The sequence below is a fragment of the Sciurus carolinensis genome, chromosome 4 (assembly GCF_902686445.1).
Source record: "Sciurus carolinensis chromosome 4, mSciCar1.2, whole genome shotgun sequence".
In the NCBI taxonomy this organism is placed as follows: domain Eukaryota; kingdom Metazoa; phylum Chordata; class Mammalia; order Rodentia; family Sciuridae; genus Sciurus; species Sciurus carolinensis.
Window position 1 is genome coordinate 36,958,799 of NC_062216.1, and position 18,936 is coordinate 36,977,734.

General features: G+C 45.2%; 1 protein-coding gene across 1 annotated transcript in view; it reads right to left on the minus strand.

The window, feature by feature from the left end:
- The window catches only part of Enpp6 (ectonucleotide pyrophosphatase/phosphodiesterase 6), a 116,744-nt gene that overhangs the window by 18,403 nt on the left and 79,405 nt on the right, over positions 1–18,936 (minus strand). Inside the window, exons 4-6 of the mRNA XM_047547977.1 lie at positions 10,958–11,099; positions 9,906–10,085; positions 7,040–7,177 (exon numbers count right to left, since the gene is read on the minus strand). Of these exons, the coding sequence (XP_047403933.1) occupies positions 7,040–7,177; positions 9,906–10,085; positions 10,958–11,099 (460 nt within the window). The remainder of the gene's footprint in view (positions 1–7,039; positions 7,178–9,905; positions 10,086–10,957; positions 11,100–18,936) is intronic.

Here is an 18,936-nt window from a genome sequence, read left to right on the forward strand (position 1 = left end):
TATGGCACAATAAATCCTACTATTGTGTATAATTCTAATGTGCCAATTAAAAAAAAAAAAGGATCAGCTCTTGAAATCTGCTAGAGAACGGAGGAGAACTGATGTGTCCTGCTCTTAGGCTGCAGCATCAGGTCATCTGAAGCTAGAAGAATTGCCACTGGTGGTTTCAACACCTTTTCCCGGTTGAAATCTCTTCCAGGGTTACTAATAACTAAAGTTGAAGACTTGGCTTAGTTTTCTTCTCTTTGTACTTGGTAACTGATTTATAAACCTACGAAGTGAACAACCTGTCAATAAGTAACTCAAAATTAACTGTTTTGATATTCATTAATGTATTCAATCTGCCAACGTATACAGAGACTCTACCGTACATGAGATTCCATGAGGAGAAGTCAAGGTCATATCCAAGGATATGTCCTCAAGGAACTTCTACCCCATAAGTCTAGCACCAGGTAGAACAATTCAGAGTTGTAGGAAAATTCCAAGATAGACGGCATTAGGGACTCATTGAACATTTGGAGGAAGAGATGGTATCTGAGTTGGACCTTGAAGGACAGGTCAGAGCTAGGGAGAGGGCATCCCAGGGTTGCTATTGACTACTTGTTGGGCTGACTGAATAGTCCAAGGTGAGTGGCAGAGCAGAATCACCCTTCTTGACCATTCGACTCTCAACACTTAAGTCTTGCCTGGGAAAAATTATTTTCACAAACATGAGAATGTTGATTCAACTGTGTGCAAATTACCCATGCTGGTGATAAGAAAGGAGAAGCCTAGGACCAGGAAGAGAAAGAGGAAGCAAAGTGAGCTGTCAAACAACTTCAAAGGTTTCTGCAGTGTGACTTGAACAGAATAAATAAATAAAGGATGGTGTTGGAACTTCAGTTTCTGATGGTGTGAAAGAGCTGAGATGTACCTCTAGACTCCACAGGGAGCCAGCAGAGGGAGTCTGCTGCAGCATGAGATCAGAAATACATGGGCCATTTTGGTGAAATGTTTGGAGGATCTCTGGAGAACTGGACAAACTGAGTACTCACATCTGGATTCAAATTCTGGCTTGTCACTTCTAGACATATAATTTCAGGTGGGGAATCTGGTCTCTGAGCCTCCATTAACCATGCCCACAAATGCATAGATAGTGACTAGGATGTGCTTGATTCAAGATAGTGGTTACTGCTATCACTGTTGTTGACAGAATTGTTGAAACTAAACTTTTTTGATATATTTACTATCTGCAAAATGCAAAATAACTTGATGCAGAAGTCATCGAAAACTTTTTGAAGGTAGTTGGAGGTGCCTTCAAGTTTCTAATGATCCAGGCATGACAATGAAAGATTATTTTACAACATCCGGGAGTATAATTAGGTTCTCTCTTCTCTCAAATGCTCCTTCATGTGATCTTATAGCCCCTGGAGCACGCAACACATTTTGTAATTGCACACTTATGTATGGTATGGCATACATGCTTATTTAATATTTGGATCCTTTGCTAAGCTGTATCAGGTGGGCAGGGACTCCCATGAGATTCCCAGGGTTGAGCTGCACCTTTGCACAGTGCATTCCACGCAGTGGACACTTAACCCATATTTGTCAAGTCTGATAGACAAATGAGGTTTAGGCACATGGCCTCCATGAAGGAGGATGGGAGAGGATCCTTGAGTTTGGGGAAACTACCACGGTATTCCTCCACTTTGCCTTTTGCTATGCTGTCCCTGATTATCCCCTATGTCAAGGGAATTTGGTCCTCGCTGGACCTGCCTCTTAAGTGTCCTTGCAGAACCATAGATATTATGACAACTCACTCTGCCCAACGCATTTCCAAGGACCTCCTGGGGGAAGAAGTGGCAAGGTGGCTGCCTGAATACCCCAGTGAAGCATGAGTGGGTGACAGTGGAACCCGTGCTCCTGGGAAGAGGTGACCTCCATTCCCTGGAAGGAAGAAGCAAGGGAAAGGCTTTCCAAGGGACAGTGGCTGGCTAGGTCTTAGCGAGGGAGAGGAGGTGGAGCAGGAGTTAGGAGCCTTGTTTCCTATCCTTGAAGGAAAGGGCCTGACTGGTGGGGCAGTCTTGGGCTTGACTTCCTCAGAGGGCCTGTCATCTGCTTCTCCATGTTTAGTTCCCCGGGAACATGGACACCCTCAGATTTCTGTCCTTTCAGGAAGGGAGACCAGAGAAAGGACTGACAGCAGCCAGCAATCCAGTCTGCGTACTAAAACACGCAGGCACAGAAGCCAGTTGGGCAGCTGCTGGGCAGGGGATGTGCTTTTCTAGGGCAGCATCGGCAGCCACATTGGATACTGGTACAATTTCAGGTGACGAATTGAATCTGCCTCCCCTGTTTTTATTTATTTATTTATTTAAGTGACAGCTCTTGAAGTACCCATTGGAAGAAATGAACTTGGTCACATCTCTCTGTTTGACTCCCTGAGAGTCTGCCAAACTTAAATCGGTGGCAGAAAGTTGGTGTTTATATGGGATTGGTCCTTTTACCAAAGAAGCCAACTCTTACATGTTTATGGGATGGCGGCTGTAGGAGGAAAGAAAGAGGGGGATGGAATCGGCTCCCACCCAGTATCAATTTGTCCTGACTCAGCTGTTTTCTGAATCATGTTGAAAACAGATTCTGCCCTCCAAGCTCAGACCTAGCGAGATTGCTTGCAGGGCTGAGAATGGCTCCCTCCTGCAAATGTAAAGAAGAATCCAGAACAAGAGCATCATCAAGTGCATTGTGAACTGGGGTGCAGGTTGCAGAGCAAAACACAACATTTTATACAATTCAGGGAAAAATTTTGCAAATAGGAACATGAGCAACTAGTAGTCCTGGCACACAGCAAGACACAGAATAGAGTTTTCAATTCACTGTAGTGGAGAGTGCAAAATAAACAATAGAACTGTATAGAAGCAAAGTCCAAGCCATGGCACTTGGCTTTTTTTTTTTTTTTTTTTTGGTACTAGGAATTGAACCCAGGCATGCTTAACCACTGAGCTACCTCTCCAGCCTTTTTAATATTTTATTTAAAGACAGGGTCTCGCTAAATTGCTTAGGGCCTTGCTAAATTGCTGAGTTTGGATTTGAACTCACAAGCCTCCTGTCTCAGCCTCCCCAGCTGCTGGGATTACAGGTGTGCGCCACTGCATCCAGCTGGGTATTTGCTTTTAAGAATTTTCAGAAAACAAATAAATATGTCCCCAATGCCATATTAAAATAGAATCAGAAATTGTAATCTTTGCATAAGATGTCTTAAAAATATAAAGGCATACATTTCAGAAGAGAAGTTAAATGATTAAGACTTCAGTCTAGGAAACGAACATACAAAAAGGAATGACCAAAAGAGTCCTGCATTTCCCTTAGGATTCAGGGGCAATCATGGTTTTGCAGAGAAACATCTGTGTTCCCGTTACAAACATTGTAAGTTACGTTAATGACATTGGTTGTACTTTCCTCTTTGCTGCTAGGAAGCACTGAGCCCTGTTTGCATCCCATTTTATGTTATATTGTGATATATTATTTTCATAACTAGTAATATTCACAATGCAGAGTCACTAAGAGAATAATAGCAAGTAGCCAGGAGGGGGTATGACGTGGCTCAGTGGTAAAGTACTTTCCTGGGGCACGCACAAAGCCCTGGGTTCAATTCCCAGCACCTCAAAGAAAAAAAAAAAAAAAAAAAAAGGTTAAACAGCAACAAGGAGTTACCGAATTCAATATAGCAATTATCACAAGCCAGGAGCAGTGGCGCATGCCTGTAATCCCAGCGGAAGGCTGGGGCAGGAGGATCACGAGTTCAAAGTCAACCTCAGCAACTTAGTGAGGCAGTAAGCAACCTACTGAGACCCTGTTTCAAAATAAAAAATAAAATGGGCTGGGGATGTGGTTCAGTGGTTAATCACCCCTGGGTTCAATCCTTGGTACTGAAAAAGAAGAAGATTACGATCATCATTCTTGTTATTACTGGCCAAAGTTTAAAACAAAACAATTCCGTGATCTCTATTATTACCTGCAAAATGTAAAATAGCGTCATGTGCAGGTCACTGAAACTTTGCAGGCAGGGCCATCTGAAGAGTCTACTGACCCAGGCACGTGGGTACTCATCATTGCCAATTAAAAGTGTGTGCGTGCCATGGAGAGTTTCTGTATTAGTGAGTTGACAATAATCTCTGAGTGAATCTTATTTTCTCATAGCCTACTTATCTTACTTCTGATTTCTTTCTTCTTCTTTTTAACTTTCTATTTCACATATCTTTGCAATTACCTCCAATCTCCCTTTCGCAATAATGATCTTTTAAAAGCGGCTCGGGTCATTGGCAGAGGTTCCTGTCTGTGCTGTGAAGTTTCCCCTTCTTAAGCCATGCAATGGAACACTGGGGACTCCCTGCCAACTGACTTAGTTTTTGTTTACTCAAATGGATATATGTGTGTGTGCAACACACACAAAAGTAATATGTAATATGTGAGATGACCACATGGCCTCACTCCCAGAGGATGCTAATCTGCATTTCCTGCAGGGAGCAAACTCTCAGCAGGATATGGGATGAGAGTCCTGCAAGTGGAGCTTCCTGAGAGGCTGTGGTCAGCTCAGTTTCTCCTTGCTGTTCTCTCACCTCTTTGCTCTTCTTTGTTCTGGGGGCCCTGGCTGCCTAATTTCCAGCCTCTGCATCTCTCTTATCCAGCCAGTGTGACCAGCTGGTCTGCAATACAGCACAGTCCCAGATCTCAACCAAAGCTGGCCCAAGGTAGACATTTCCTAACCACACTGTCAACTGTCAATAAGATCAAAGGGAAGTCGCTGTGGTTTCTGAACAGGAGATTCGCAGCGCAGTTAAAGAAATTTAAGCATTAGAGTCCTTCAGGTGTGTGAGCTTCTTCTAAGTTCCTGTACGTAATTTTGTCTTTGTAACTATGTATACTTTTTCTTTTTTCTTATAATGAGCTCATTTTAGCTATAAATAATATATTCTTTTCTTAAAGAGCAAGTGCTCCTCACACAAATTCCAAATTTTTCAAAGACCCACAAAACCTGCTTCTACCACTGGTTCTGGAGTATATATTTTGCTCCCTGATAAAAGTAGGAGACATGCAAAGAGAAGCTACACCCTTTCTTTTCTGCTGTGCAGTGTTCTGACGGAGTGTGATGTTTGGAGCTGCAGCAGCCTTTTTGTGATCTTGAAAGGAAAATCAGAAGAACTGCCATAGATTTGACTTAGGGACCAAATCAACAACTCTGGAAAGGCCTACCTCCAGACTTTGGGTTAAGCGAAAGAGTAAATCTTTGTTACTCAAGTAATTATTCAAATGGCCTATGACTTATAACCAAGAGCATCTTAACTGAAATCCCTGGGTTTCCCATTGTGGTGTTTTAGTCACTCGTTGGAAAGAGCTACATCTTCTTGCAGGATCTGCTGCTGATACACCATGTTTAGTCTCTAAAGCGAATCTTTGCCAACCTGGAAGGAGTCTCCCTTTCTCCCATGACCAGGTCACTGGACTTCCAGTCCTAGCTAGAGCAGCCCACCAACCCTTCTCCACTGTGACTAGAGGGATACAGAGCTGTTTCCATGGAAGTGGAAGTGCGCTTCGCTGGCCGTCCAGCATCTCCATGGCAACCTCTGGGTTTGCACTCCCCTACCTAGTCCTGTTTTCTACAAAACTGCCCCAAATCCCCTGCTTTCTTCCAGTCTCCCTCTCTACCATAAACTTTCAAGGCGTTTGATTTCAGCAAAACAGGAGAAAGTAAACAATAGAATCACATAGTCAGGTTAAGACATGAGTGGAAGCAAACTGTGGATTGATCCTCGTAGTTAATTTACTTTTAAAATTCAAAGCAACTCCACTGGAATTTTATAAAATAAAAGAAGTTGCAAAAGTCAGCTCTTGTTTACCCATCAAGTCAGACCGGCATCTACCCAGGTGGCCCGCTGCACGCGTGTTTAATGCAAAGTCCTAGAAACCACCATACGGGACAAGGCTGGAGTCTCAGTAGTTCACTTCAGGAGAACTTCTAAGTGTGACAAAGTGAAGGGAACTGCTCTGGTTCTTCGGGAGACAGTGTCACTGGACACAGGAACCCTTTTGGAGACCTTCTAAATCACCTGGCATAGGAAGGGACACTCTGGGGCACTGTTGGCTTCTGCACTGTGGGGCCAAAGTTTCTAACCAGATCTGCTTGTTCTCAGTTCCTCCATGACTGTGGGCTCCTCTTTGGCTGCGGGCACACAAGACCTGAATAACTGAAGTTCATGTCCCAGATCCCCCATTTTTCCATGCCCAGGTCTCTAGACTCCAACTCACTGACCCGGTCAGTCTTCCTGCTGCTCATCCCCTGCTCGGTCTCCTCCCTGCTGGCTTATTTACAGTCCCAGGTCTCCTCGTCATGGGTCTCGACAACCTCTCACGTGGACGTTTTCACATTGCAGACTGATCTAAATGCAACCCGGCTTCAGATTCATATCTAGAATAACCCACGTCCTTTTCAGGAAGGGATCCTAAGCATGGCGTGAGGTCAGGTCCCCACAGCATAAGCTGACAGGAGACCCCGGTGAGTTTGGAGCCAGGCAGGCTGGGAAGAGGCTGTTGGAGTCACTCAGGCACCAAGCGGTTAGGGTTGGAGCCCAAAACACAAGATCACCTCTGTAAAATCAAGCTGGTATCTGGGGGGACCTGCCAGCATTTCTCCGAAAGGTGAAAGCAACGAGCTTCTCCCGCTTTCCCCTGCCCCAAAGCGATTGCTTTGGTTCACAGTAATTGTTCCGCTTTAAACAGAACAGGTCACGTTGTAAGCTGCATAATTGAGTTAAGGCCTGTTTGTTAAAACCCAGCGAGGCTGGAGCCACGAAGTCTAAACCGTGACCCTGGGTTCACGTCTGCAGTTTGTGTCTACAGTCACCTGATCAAGCCTTTGATTCCCTGAAGAAGGAAATCATGGCAGGAACGAGAACCTAGGTGAAGACATCTCTTGTGTGTCATAGCTGAATGGCTGTTGTGTATCCCTGGACTGTTGATAGAATTTGTAGAATGAACAAAGTGTTGTGTGTTTTACAATTACCTCTGCTATGAACCACCCTTCATCGGCCACTAGAGTCAAAGGAGAGACAAATTTCCCTTTCTTGTAATAGAACCTGCTTGGTATGGCTTCTTTCTCATACACAGTCATGTGTTCCACTTGGCTCAGTTTGTCATATATCTGCAAAGAAAACAAAGAACAACCAGCTTTGCATTCTCTTTCTGCAATATATTGAATCTGTGGAATGGGGGACTCTTTAAGACCAGAGACATTACCAAACATCTGGTAGATTTGAGTATGTAAAAATGAGAAGTTTTTATATAGTTTCAAAAATAGCCTGACCTTATCTAGTAAGGCTAAAGATCTATGTCCCCTCTCACCTAGGAAGTTCATCTCCAGGAATATAAAATTCCTCATGTGCATGTCCCTGTAAACCTACAGAGGAGCCCAGATGCCCAGCCACAATAGAAGGGATAAGAGAAGACTTCTGAGGTTTGTGATGGAATACTATGCAGCAATGAAGATGAATGGAGTACATCTACAAAGACAAAGAGATCTCAGTCTGAGGAAAATTATGCAAGTTGCAGAAAAATACAGACCAGACCATTCTTATTATATAAAGTTCAAGTAACTACAAAAGGAAGCAATATGTATGGCAAAACTAAAAAGAGAATCGCAAAAATTATAACTTAAAATTTAGGAAAGTGATTTCTTCTGAGACGACAGAAAAGGTGATGGGTGAAGGACATGAGTGATGTCGCAGATAATGGCAATGTCCTACTTCTTAAATATTCAATGAATGTAAGGGAACTGTTACAACATCATCCTTTGATGTTGCACACTTTATAATACTTCTTTTGTATACACTCAACAACTAATGAACACTTAACAAAAATTTATTGATTTAAAATTTGTAGAATAAAATTAAAAGACAAATGAGAAATTACCCTGTTTGATGTTAAATACCCTAAAGATGTGCTCTTTAAGTTGACAGAGAAAGCATGTCCTACTTACATGTGAATCTTAAAAGTACTAGTAATTGTTATTAATAACAGTACTGATTTCATAATGAAGATGTAAACTTGGTACATCTTTATAATATTTAGCAGCAGCTTAAATGTTTGTGTTTAACTTTAAAATCAACTGGCTGATGTTGACTTGCTGGTCTTTCGCCAAATGGGGCATATATTCCTGTGTATTGCTGAATATAAAATTGAGTTTATTATGTGAAAAAGAATTACTCTTTAGCCAGTATAGTAGGGAGTTTGTGAAGAGCCCTCAAGTTAAACTATACTACTTAAGAGAATGCAGAGTTCTTCAGTCAAGTAGGGAGCACCTGCAGAAGGATTTGGGGTAAGTGAAAACTCTGGAGGCACACAGAGGTCTTGCCAATTCTTGCGCCCATCATCTGACAAACCGTCACCCAACCACAAACCCCACTTTTGAGCAATCTATGAACTGCTAGAGGCTGCTTGCAGGGCTGAAGATCACTTGACTTCAAAATCACGTTGGGAAGAGTTCTTCCCAACCTGTGGGCTGCTGGTACCAAGCATTCTGGAGACGACCTGCTCTGAAGGACCAATTGGAGACAAAGATGATTTTCCTCGCCAGGAAAACAGAACTCCTTCTCAAGAAGCTTTCTGATTGCCTCTTTAGAGAATTCATGGGGACATTGAGTAAACATATCTAGCGCCTTCACTCCCTGACCACAGAGCCTGAGAAGAGAGGAGCATCCCTCAGGGAAATGGCAGGACTCTGGGGAGCCCTGGCATTATAGGCGACTGTCTCCCTCCACCCCCAAATAGATCTTAGGTGAGAGCAGGAGGGTTGGGAGGAGGGTATCTTTCTAGGCCAAAGAGAAGGACTCTGGCCTCAGCAGGACTCCACTGATAGCAAGTATTCAGCACCAATAGCGTATTGTCCTGAGGGTGGATGGAGCCAGCGGCCCCAGGACCTCTTCCGACTCCCCTGTGGTTGGCTATTCAACCAGCAGCACCTCACTTCCTGAGAAAGACAGCTGCTTCCTGGTCCTGATCAGTTTTACCTGGGCCTGGGCAGAAGCAGTTCACTAGCCTGCACTGGGAGATGACCAGCAGCTTGAGAGTCAAGCAGAAAGTCAACGAGGCCACTTGTTCCTCTCCATTGTTCTCTGAATGGGTTTACCACCTACTTCCAACTCTAATTCTTGTTTTGAGAAAACGGTCATAGAGGTCTAATCATCTCAGGGTGTTCCTGGAAGGTAGTGGCGCAGCTTCATACCCCGTCAGCACACTTGGGGCCTCAACGACCCTCTTGGGGACATTGCCCTTAGACAACGATCTTCATAAGAAGGGACCCAGGCATCATCTTTGCGGAGGGCCCAGCACACTCCTGTGGGCTCTGTGCACTCTCAGCAGCCAGGGACGGCAGAGCTGGGGCTTGGACCCCCAGGGCTGTGGCTCTGCACAGGCAGCCTCTATCCCTCGTCCAGCACCTCCATATCTCCCGTTCCCTGGTGAGAACAGCTTCCTTCCAGAGAAAGAGTATTCCACCTGCCTCGGAGAATTCCCTTATGTACCTAAGAAATAAGGCTTTTTAGCCAAGAATAAAACAGCTATAATCAGGGCCGGCTTACCTGTGCTGGTCACTGCTGGGTTCTGTATGTCCTGGTTCTTATTTGATTTTCATTAAGTAGATATCACTATAGAGATACCATTGGGGTAGGCACCGTTAGAGAACCAGGGAAGATGAGCCACTTGTCAGAGGCCACTTGGTGAGTGAGTGGCAAACTAGGTCACCTGCCTTCACAGTCCAAGCACCTAATGCTAAAATTTAATTCAACTTTAAAACTCCAGGAAAAGACGAAGTACCAACCGGGGGCAAAGAGGATGTGTTTGCCACCCCCTCCCCGCATCATGGAGCTTCTTACCTCAGAGTGCTTCCCAGGGGCCGGCCACAGGCTCACGACGGGCCCTCGGTCCTTCACTTGCTGCAGGTCATTCAGGCTGATATACTCGCTCAGCTCAATGACTTTGTCCATCCAGAAGATGTCCGTCATTCCATGATCTGAGAAAATGATGACATTCAGGTCGTCCTGCAGGCCCCGCTCCTGTGGGGTGGGCAAAGGCAGTCACCACAGCACCAAGAGAGGCCTTTACACACAGAAGTCTCATGTAGAGGCATTTAAGCTACAAGTTAGCTGGGCACAGTGCCACATGCCTGTAACCCCAGCCACTTAGGAGGCTGAGGTAGGAGGATCACAAGTTTGAGGCCAGCCTCTGCAACTTAGTGAGACCCTATCTCAAAAATTAAAAATTAAAAGGGCTGAGGATGTAGCTCAGTGATAGACAGTTTCTGTTCAATCTCCAGTACCAAAAAACTAAACAAACAAACAAACTACAATTTGTAGGAAAAGGAATATTTCCTCAATTCCAAATGTAACCATCTGTTGGTTTATCCTGATGAGACAAAGTTCAAAATCATGGCGGAACACTTTGGGGGGAGGGGATATGAGAGCACAGCCCCCATCCCAATACATGCTGAAAAATAAGAACAGACTTTCAGCTTTTTAAGGTATACACGCTCTGTTTTTATTTTCACTCACCCATTCAACAAACTTGTGTGGTAATATGAGAATAATCACCTGCTCACATTACAGATGTAAAAAATGAAACAGGAAAGAAAAACAAAAATAAAAACAAGACATTTGCTTGAAGTCATTCAGCCAGAACCCAGATGTGGCTCCCGAGTCCATGCCAGGCTGGTTACCACACTTATTCAGGTTCTAAAGAACGGGGCCAGCTCTCTGGCTAAGCCAGGTCACATGTGCATCAAGGTCATTTTAATCCCATTGACCTCACTGAGGAAGGGTGCCCCGGGGGTGCGGCACGAAGAAGGGAGAGCCTGGGGCAGAGTGAGAGCCACAAAAACTAGAAAGTGACAGGAGAGAATGCCAGATCAGTTGTCCTTGCTTTAAGTCACCTGGATCCACTGGATCATGTACTTCAGGACAATGTCCACGGCCTTGAGGGCATCTCTCCTCTGAGGTGATGAGGGACCATAGTGGTGACCTTCCACATCGATACGCTCATGGTATATGGCTGCCAGGTCAGCTCGGCCACTCCTGGAGAGAAGAGGGCAAGAGGGGCACAGGTGAGGGTGGGCACTGCCATCTGCCTCCCTCATAACCCACTGTCCCTCTGTGAATATGGGGCACCTCCAAAACCCTACCCTGTGAGTCAGGCAAAGCCCAGACCTCAAAATGAGCAGGGCAGAAGAAGACCAAACCAAGATCGACAGTCTTGAGGCCTTGGTAACAAAAGTCAGAGAGCACGTCTATTGGTCACCTCATGTCCTGGGCATATGACATGGCTCGTCGTGTCCACAAGAGTTGGAAGATGAGGAGGTAGCAGGCAGAAAACAGTTCTTACAGTTCTACCCTCACCATCTGCTATCACTGGAAACGATAGTTTAAATAACCACTGTTCAATTATTGCAAACCACTTATTGCACTATTGCAAAATAAGGAAGTCTCCAAATAAAACCCTTGCTTGTGGGTCTAATTGACGGGCAGGAGTAAGAGCCACATCACCACAGCAGCCTTGGGGGATGCAGACAGGTGAGTGCTCAGGGTCTGGCATCAGCAGGTACCCCCAGGATGCTCGTTCTATGGGGACACATGAAAAGGTCAGCTCCAAGGTGGACACGGTTTCTAGCAGTAACCACGTTTCCATGGTCCCCCAGAATCTTTTCCCTTTTGGCCAGAGCACCGATGGTTAAAATCCAAGATGGTGAACCCTGAGTCAAGAGTGGGCCAAGAAGGACTGGAAGCTAGGGATATAAATGGAAGTGGGAGGTAGGGGAACGAGGCAGGGAAGAGGAAGACCACGGGAGAGACGCTGTCTCCCTCACACGGGGCTTTCCACTGGGACTCCTGACCCTGCTCTGGTTTTGCCCTGACCCCTGACCCCAGTGAACCACTTGAAATAGATCAGATCAATCATGATGATGGCGATGATGGTGATGCTGATGGTAGCAAGAACTGACAGAAGACGAAGCTGTGGGAAAGAAATTAGAGCTGAGTTCTCTGCTTGTGATTTACCAGAGGTAATAATGAATTCTCTTGGCTCACTTCTTGGAAAGCTTTCAAACACACACACGTGTCATGCTTTCCCTGATGTGGCTTCTCCAACACTCGGAACATACGGAGGGAGAGGAGGTGTCCTCAGAGCCTGCTGGGCCTTGGACTTTGCCATTCACAGGGAGGGAAACCACCTCACAGAAGTTCAAGTTTGCCTGACCAGAGCCAAACAGCACTGCTCCTCCTTCAGGCCTAGGGGAGACATGGCCTCCTCCAGAGAGCTTCCTCTAGGGCCCTGAGGCTAGCTTGGGTGGCCCATCCCGGGTGCTCCCAAGGTACCCTCCATTCCCTTCTGGGCTATACTTGCCCATTTATGTGTCCTCTTCTCTCTCTAAATTGTGAAGTTCATTCACTCAAAGCATGATGACTCATTCCCACCTCTTGCCTAGCATTTGGCAAACACTAAAAACTCTGTAACTGTCATCCAAACGCATAACAGTAAGTGCTTCATAAACGGTAGCAACTCTGGGTCAGGCACTATGTTGTGGTTCTGGACATACTTTGTCTTATGGAATCCTCGGAACAAACCTAAATGGGTTTGGAGGCTTTACAGTCACCTGCCTCACAAAGCTGGTAAGAGATGGAGCCAGGATTCAAACTGATGATCCCCAGAATACAACTGCAGAATGCTCAGAAAGAACTCAACCTCCCACCCCAGTGGGGAAAGCCCATGTGGTCTTTTGGAAATGGCTGTCGCTCTCTTACATGAATCCCTCCGACCCTAGAAAACTTGGTGTGAGATGGGACAAGGCCTCACCGTGAAATTGAATCACTCGGTTTCTCAATGCCCAGCACTCTGTGTCTGTGGGTTGACTTTACCTCCAAAGCCCAGAATATATCCTCACAGAAGGGCACTTATAGATTGTACAGATGAAGAAATGGGCCAAGTGGGTTCTAGAAGTTACCAAAGGCCTCACGGATCTCTAAGATGCCTCTAGAACAGGAAATGCAAATCTTCTACCTCCAAAGTTAGAACACTTTTAATTCTACCAAACTGGGCCTTTGAACGTCCACATCTGCTCCATCCTCTGATCCAGTGAGCAAATTCCAGAGTACGTCCTGCCTGGCGTCTTCCTCCGAGAGGATCACTCACTCTTTCATGTTGCTGTGATGTTCTGCTGGGTACTCTGGGGTGTACTTCCTTAAAGGTTTTGAGGAGGTACTGCTTTCATGTTCAGTACAATGCCTGGTGAAATGTTCTTTTCTCTTTTTAGAACAAAACAAATGGACCCCTCATTAATAAACCCCGTTACCACCCTCCTCCACGGTGTGCATGGGGTTAGGTTATTATTTGGGTGTTTCTTGCAAATGATATTCTCATTATGCATACTCACCAATGTGTGAATGACTAATCCAAACTCCCTCTGCATCTGTACACAGTCGAGAACAAAAAGTCACTGTAGGGCCCACCAGCATGTGGGTAAAAGTTTGTACTGGGTAATGGTATTTTCATGCATATGCTAAAACTTGTTTGAGGCCCATGTTCATTTGACTGATAGGGCTGACGGCCCTTCCCCCACCCCAATTCGAATGGAAAGGGGGCTTCCATAAAATCTGCTCTGCAGATAAGCGTCAGCATTTACTTGCTTTATGCATTTGCATGTCAAGTATTCCACATGTGCTGATTCACACAGTGCATCATCTGTTGGGTGTCCACACTTCCAACTTGGGCTTTATACATGAGGAATATCATATTTAATACAGTGGTGACTTACTACAATAAGGAACTTTTGCAGAACTTACTACAATAAGGAACTTTTTACTGTGGCATTAAGGTTCAGTGCAGAACTTCTAGGTCTCTTCATTTTAACACCTTGCCTTACTGCAGCCATTCCTGGGCTGGCTTCTCAGAGGCTATTTACCATATTCATAAATCTCCATGCCATCAGAAAGCTAGTAAGTATCACAATTTACCTGATGGCTCTGTGTCAGAAAGCTGTCAACCCCAGATGCCAGGAACACTTGATTTGGGATGCTTGCAATTCAGGGATTACACATGTGAAAGGTTTCTATGTTAAAGTTTCATTGATTCATTAGGGACCTAAGTCTCCAAGGGCGGAGAGTTCTTGCCTGTTTGGAGTTTAGCAGATAAATTCTTAGTAGCCAGCTGTTTTCCACATGGGTCTGGTCTCCATCACAGGTCAGCTCGTTTGTAACAGATTGGTTGGGTGAGGAGAGATGGGTGGAAATGCCTGCAGATTTGCTCTTGGCCATTTACAGCTCTAAGGTCCAGGAACCATGCCAGAAGGACATGTGGCCATCAGCCCAGTTCCCTGAAAGCCACAAGGGGCCCTTAGTCCTGGGGTTTCAGGGACACCTATGTTTCCCATCACCTTGGGATTCTGTCCAAATGTCTTTGCTACGTAAAAAGTTCAAATATCACATCCATCTTCCTTACTGAAGTTGGTTAGAAAGTAAAAAAATTAAGGAGAGAGAAGTGGAAGCAATTTACAGAAATATTTAGTTTAAGAACTGTTAATAAAAATGATTCAAAATTTGAAAATCAGATTTCCAAAATGGCCTCCTGTCTCTTTGGTATCATGTTAGGGCACTACCAATAAACTTGCTTAAAAATCAGATTTAACTCCTGATTAGCATTCAGATTGTGTAAACTCAGCTGCTAACTGGTAGGAAAATGATCAGATAAAAATGATTTTGGTCTGATATAGAAATCAGTCCCCCAAATTATAGTTTGATTATCTTCTGTGTTATTAAGCATTTCTGCTTCTAACAATAATCATATCTGTTTTAGTCAGCTTTCTCTCTGCTGTGACTAAAGGACCTGACCAGAACAAATAAGAGTGCTTTTCTTTTCACTAACTAGAAGTTCTCAGGTGAATGGCAAAACATCGCTAGCCTCAGTTTCCCCATCTGAGAAGCCTACCCATTACCCCTGCTGGGTATTAAACGAGCTGATGTTCATCAACTGGTCAACCCACAGCAAAAGGGAGGGAAGGGGAAAGCAGTGCCTCCCATTTCTCTTCCTTCTAGATGTCTCAGCCCCTTTTTCCTGAATATGTGGGCTAAACAGGGAGGAGAACCCAGCCTCTGTCCGGTCTGGGCCTCCACCTGCGTTCCTGCTCCTTTGTCCTCAGTCCAGAGAGAATAGTCCCAGGTCAAGACACTTGAGCCAGCTTCCTTGTGGACACTGGGATGCACTCTCTTATCATTCATCTATTCTTTTAGTCACGCCAGCAGTCACTGAGGTTCCGGGATCCTAGTTTGCAATAAGCTGGAGCTAGGCAGAGACGTCAGCTATGGCCACCATTCCTGTAGCTCAGTCGTTTCTTGACCAACCCTCTGGAGAGGCTGTGCGCTCAGTGTGCCAGGACCAGCCAGGAAGTGGCCGCCTGGCCCCTCCATGCAGCCAAGCTCCCTGGGCCTGTCTCCCCTGCACTCCTCAACCCGCTCCATGAGCTACTGAGGGCTCATTTTGACTTTAGCTCCATGTACCTTTTTCTGCCAACTGAACCACGCATATCCTGCCAACAGAACTTCCAGGAGGATGGATTAAGTGATGCGGATCACAAACTGCTTTCTTTTTTTGGCAGGCGAGGTGGCTGTATGTGCAGGGGTGCTGCATGCCGAGTCCCCATGTGGGGTAGCAGGGCACCAGTCACCAAGGCTGCACGCTGCTGAATACAAAGTGCTAAGCAGACTGCAAAAGGCCCTGCTCCACCTCAGCCTTGCAAGGGCCCCAGGCCCAAGATGGCCCCAACGAGGCAAAGAGGTGATTCTCAACTTCTCTCCCTGCTTGATTCTGCTTCAGGGCATTTTAAAGATCCGGGTGTAGACAGGGTTGGAGGATGGAGGGAGAGGCCCTGGGAGACAGCCCTAAGCCCTGTGGAAAGAGTCGTGTACTAACTCCCACACCCTGAGGCATGATAGATCCAAGGCAAGGTGTTCAATCTTCTGAGTGGGGGTCTCTTTTGTAAGAGGGGGAGAGCAGCACCTATGTAATATGGCGATGAGAAAAAACTGGGTAACGGAAGTAAAGCCCTAGATTTGATGTTAGCAAATGGGTATTAAAAACATCTATTCTCATTCCCCTTCTCCCTATCTCTGTGCTAAAAAGTTATCTAAGTTCAAATGTAGCATCTTGCAAGGATACTACTGGGGTCAACAAAATTTTCTGAGCATGGGAAAAAAACATGGGTGATGAGTTACAGCTTCCTGCACAGACATGAGCAGCTTCTTGACCTACCTGGACCCTTTGCTGAAATGGTCCTGGGTAGGACTCCATATTCAAGGTCTTAACAGCTTTTCCTTCTTTCTCTCAAAGCCTATCTATCCTGTGTCCTATTCTTTCTGCAGAAAGACACTTTACAATCAGGACTGACCTGGAGTAATGTATAGGTAGGTTTGGAAACTCAGGTGTGAAAACTCCCTAGTATTTTCTAGATTACAGTTAAGAATTCGAGATAGAGCTGAACAGAAACCAAGAGGTGAGCTGTGGCGTTTTAGGCGGGCTTCTCCACTCAGGGCTCTCTGATGGAAAGATAAATGTTATGGAATGGATGTGCAGTGTCCCCTAAAACCTCACATGTGAGACAATCCAAGAAGATTCAAACAGGAAATGATTGGGGTACAAGAGCCTTCACCCAATCAGTGAATTAATCACCTGATGGGACTAATTGAGTGGTAACTGAAGGCAGGTGGGGTGTGGCTGGAGGAGGTGGGGCACTGGGGGCGTGGCTTTGGGGTATCTATTTGTATCTGGCAAGTGAAGTCTGTCTTTCAGCTTCCTGATCATCATGTAAGCTGCTTCCCTCTGCCACACTTCCACCATGATGTTCAGCCTCACCTTGAGCCCAGAGGAATGGAGCCAGCCTTCTATGAACTGAGACCTCTGAAACCGTGAGCCCCTAAATAAACTTTTCCTCCTCTACGATTGTTCTGGTCGGGTCCTTTCATTACAGCGGGTGAAATATCTGACTAAAACAATAAATAATTATACCACTCTACCTATTATGGAAATTAATAATTCCTTTGAGCCACCTTATTGCATGCACAAGCTGCTACATGCAGAATGGTCTTGATTGTTCTCAACCATCCTAGACTATATGGAGCTATCACCTACTTCACTCCTGAGAGAAGAGATTAGATTTTTTTTTTTTTGAAAGAAAAACATTGACCCATGACTGTCGGTGCTTCAGTCTACTTAGCAAGAAGGCAATGAGAAATGTTCTGTTGCATAGGATTGGTTGAGGAAAGTGCCCCCTCTCTCTCTGGAGGAGAGTCTCCATCACCTTCCTGCCTTCCATAGACAGCATCATCTGGCCTACTATTTTTTTTTTTCTTTTCTCACTCATTTCAAGTATGATCTAATTTTAGAGATGACGGGTACCCATCTTTCCATCTACTATTCAGAGGGGCTGTTTCTGATGACCGTGTAAACCTTGGCAGGATGAAGACACTATAAAACAATCGCACTGGTCTAGTTCAATCCCGCCAAGACCTTCACTGTCCAGGGGCATCATTTCAGTTGTAGGCTATGTGAATGGCATTCCATGGAGCCCAAAGTTGTGCATGGAGACTACAATATTAATGCTATAGAGCTGAGCTATGTAGTAGCACCAGGCTATCCCAGGTGGAGGCCTAGTCTGGAACAACCTCCCTGCACCTCCAGTTCTTTGTAGCTTTTCCTCTGTGGGGGATCCCAGTAACTCTGCCCAATACACATAAACACACTCACACACAAGCACCAGCACCACCACCAATGACATAAAAAGCAAAATCCTCCCCGCTTCCAAGGTAAAGATGCAATTCCCCAGCATTCTAGAACTTTGCCACATTGCTTGAAAAGGAAAAAACCCAAAACAAAATTAAAGACAACACTTCATTAGAGGAACTAGAGCCCGGAAGTTATTCCTCCACTCATTCCTTCCTTGTTCCTGAAGACAGAGGTCTCCTTAGATTGACCAGCTTGTCAGCTGACCCGGGATTCTCATGGATGTGCATTTCGTTCTCTCCTACCTGTGAACCCCTGGGCTGTAAACACAGAGAGTCATTCAGCTGCAAAACTAAGATGAATGTGGAAGAGACAGACTGTTATTTGGAGGGATTTCTATGACAGCTATGATCCAAATTTTCATCTTTGGCATGGCAATAGGCTGTAGAGATGGCTAGCATTTTGGATATGTTGGAAACAGCACTGGTTAGACGTAGAGCTATTCCAAAGTCTCAACTCTGCTCATCTGCTGTGCATACTTGCACAAACTGGGCTGCAGCACAATATTCCAGCTCATTGTGTGTGTGATTTTTTTTCAGCCCTTGTAGGCAAGAAAAAGAAAGTGGAGCAGGTAAGAGTCAGGATCATATAACACATGTGATTTGTAAACCATGCGAAGAACATTCATTTAAAGGTTACTTTCCCCAGACTCTACCTCTTTCTCTTCCCCCTAGAAAAAAATTTTAAACCTTTTAAATGTGCTACTTTTCAACTTTTCAGTATTTTAAAACTGTTTCCTCTCCATCCTGTCAATCAGAGCATGAAACTTTTCGGGCCCTGGAGGCCCCTCTTGATAGGTTTCATGGAAGTGGAATATCTAAGAATCAGCGAAAGCAGGGGTCTTGTTTCCTCCTTTGATAGCTTTGTGGGGGTAACTACTACTCACTAACTACTACTCACAGGGCAGAAAGGAGAGTGAAAGGAAGGGATCCACAATGGGGGACCTTGTATCTGAGGCCATCTTAAGTTATGGTCAATGCATGTGGTTAGTGCTAGTGACTATGTACCACACTCAGGGTACGTTAGCTCTCCTGGTGTGCCCCATTGCAAGGCATGTTCTTTCTTTTGAGGGGATAAAGGTCCTGTCCT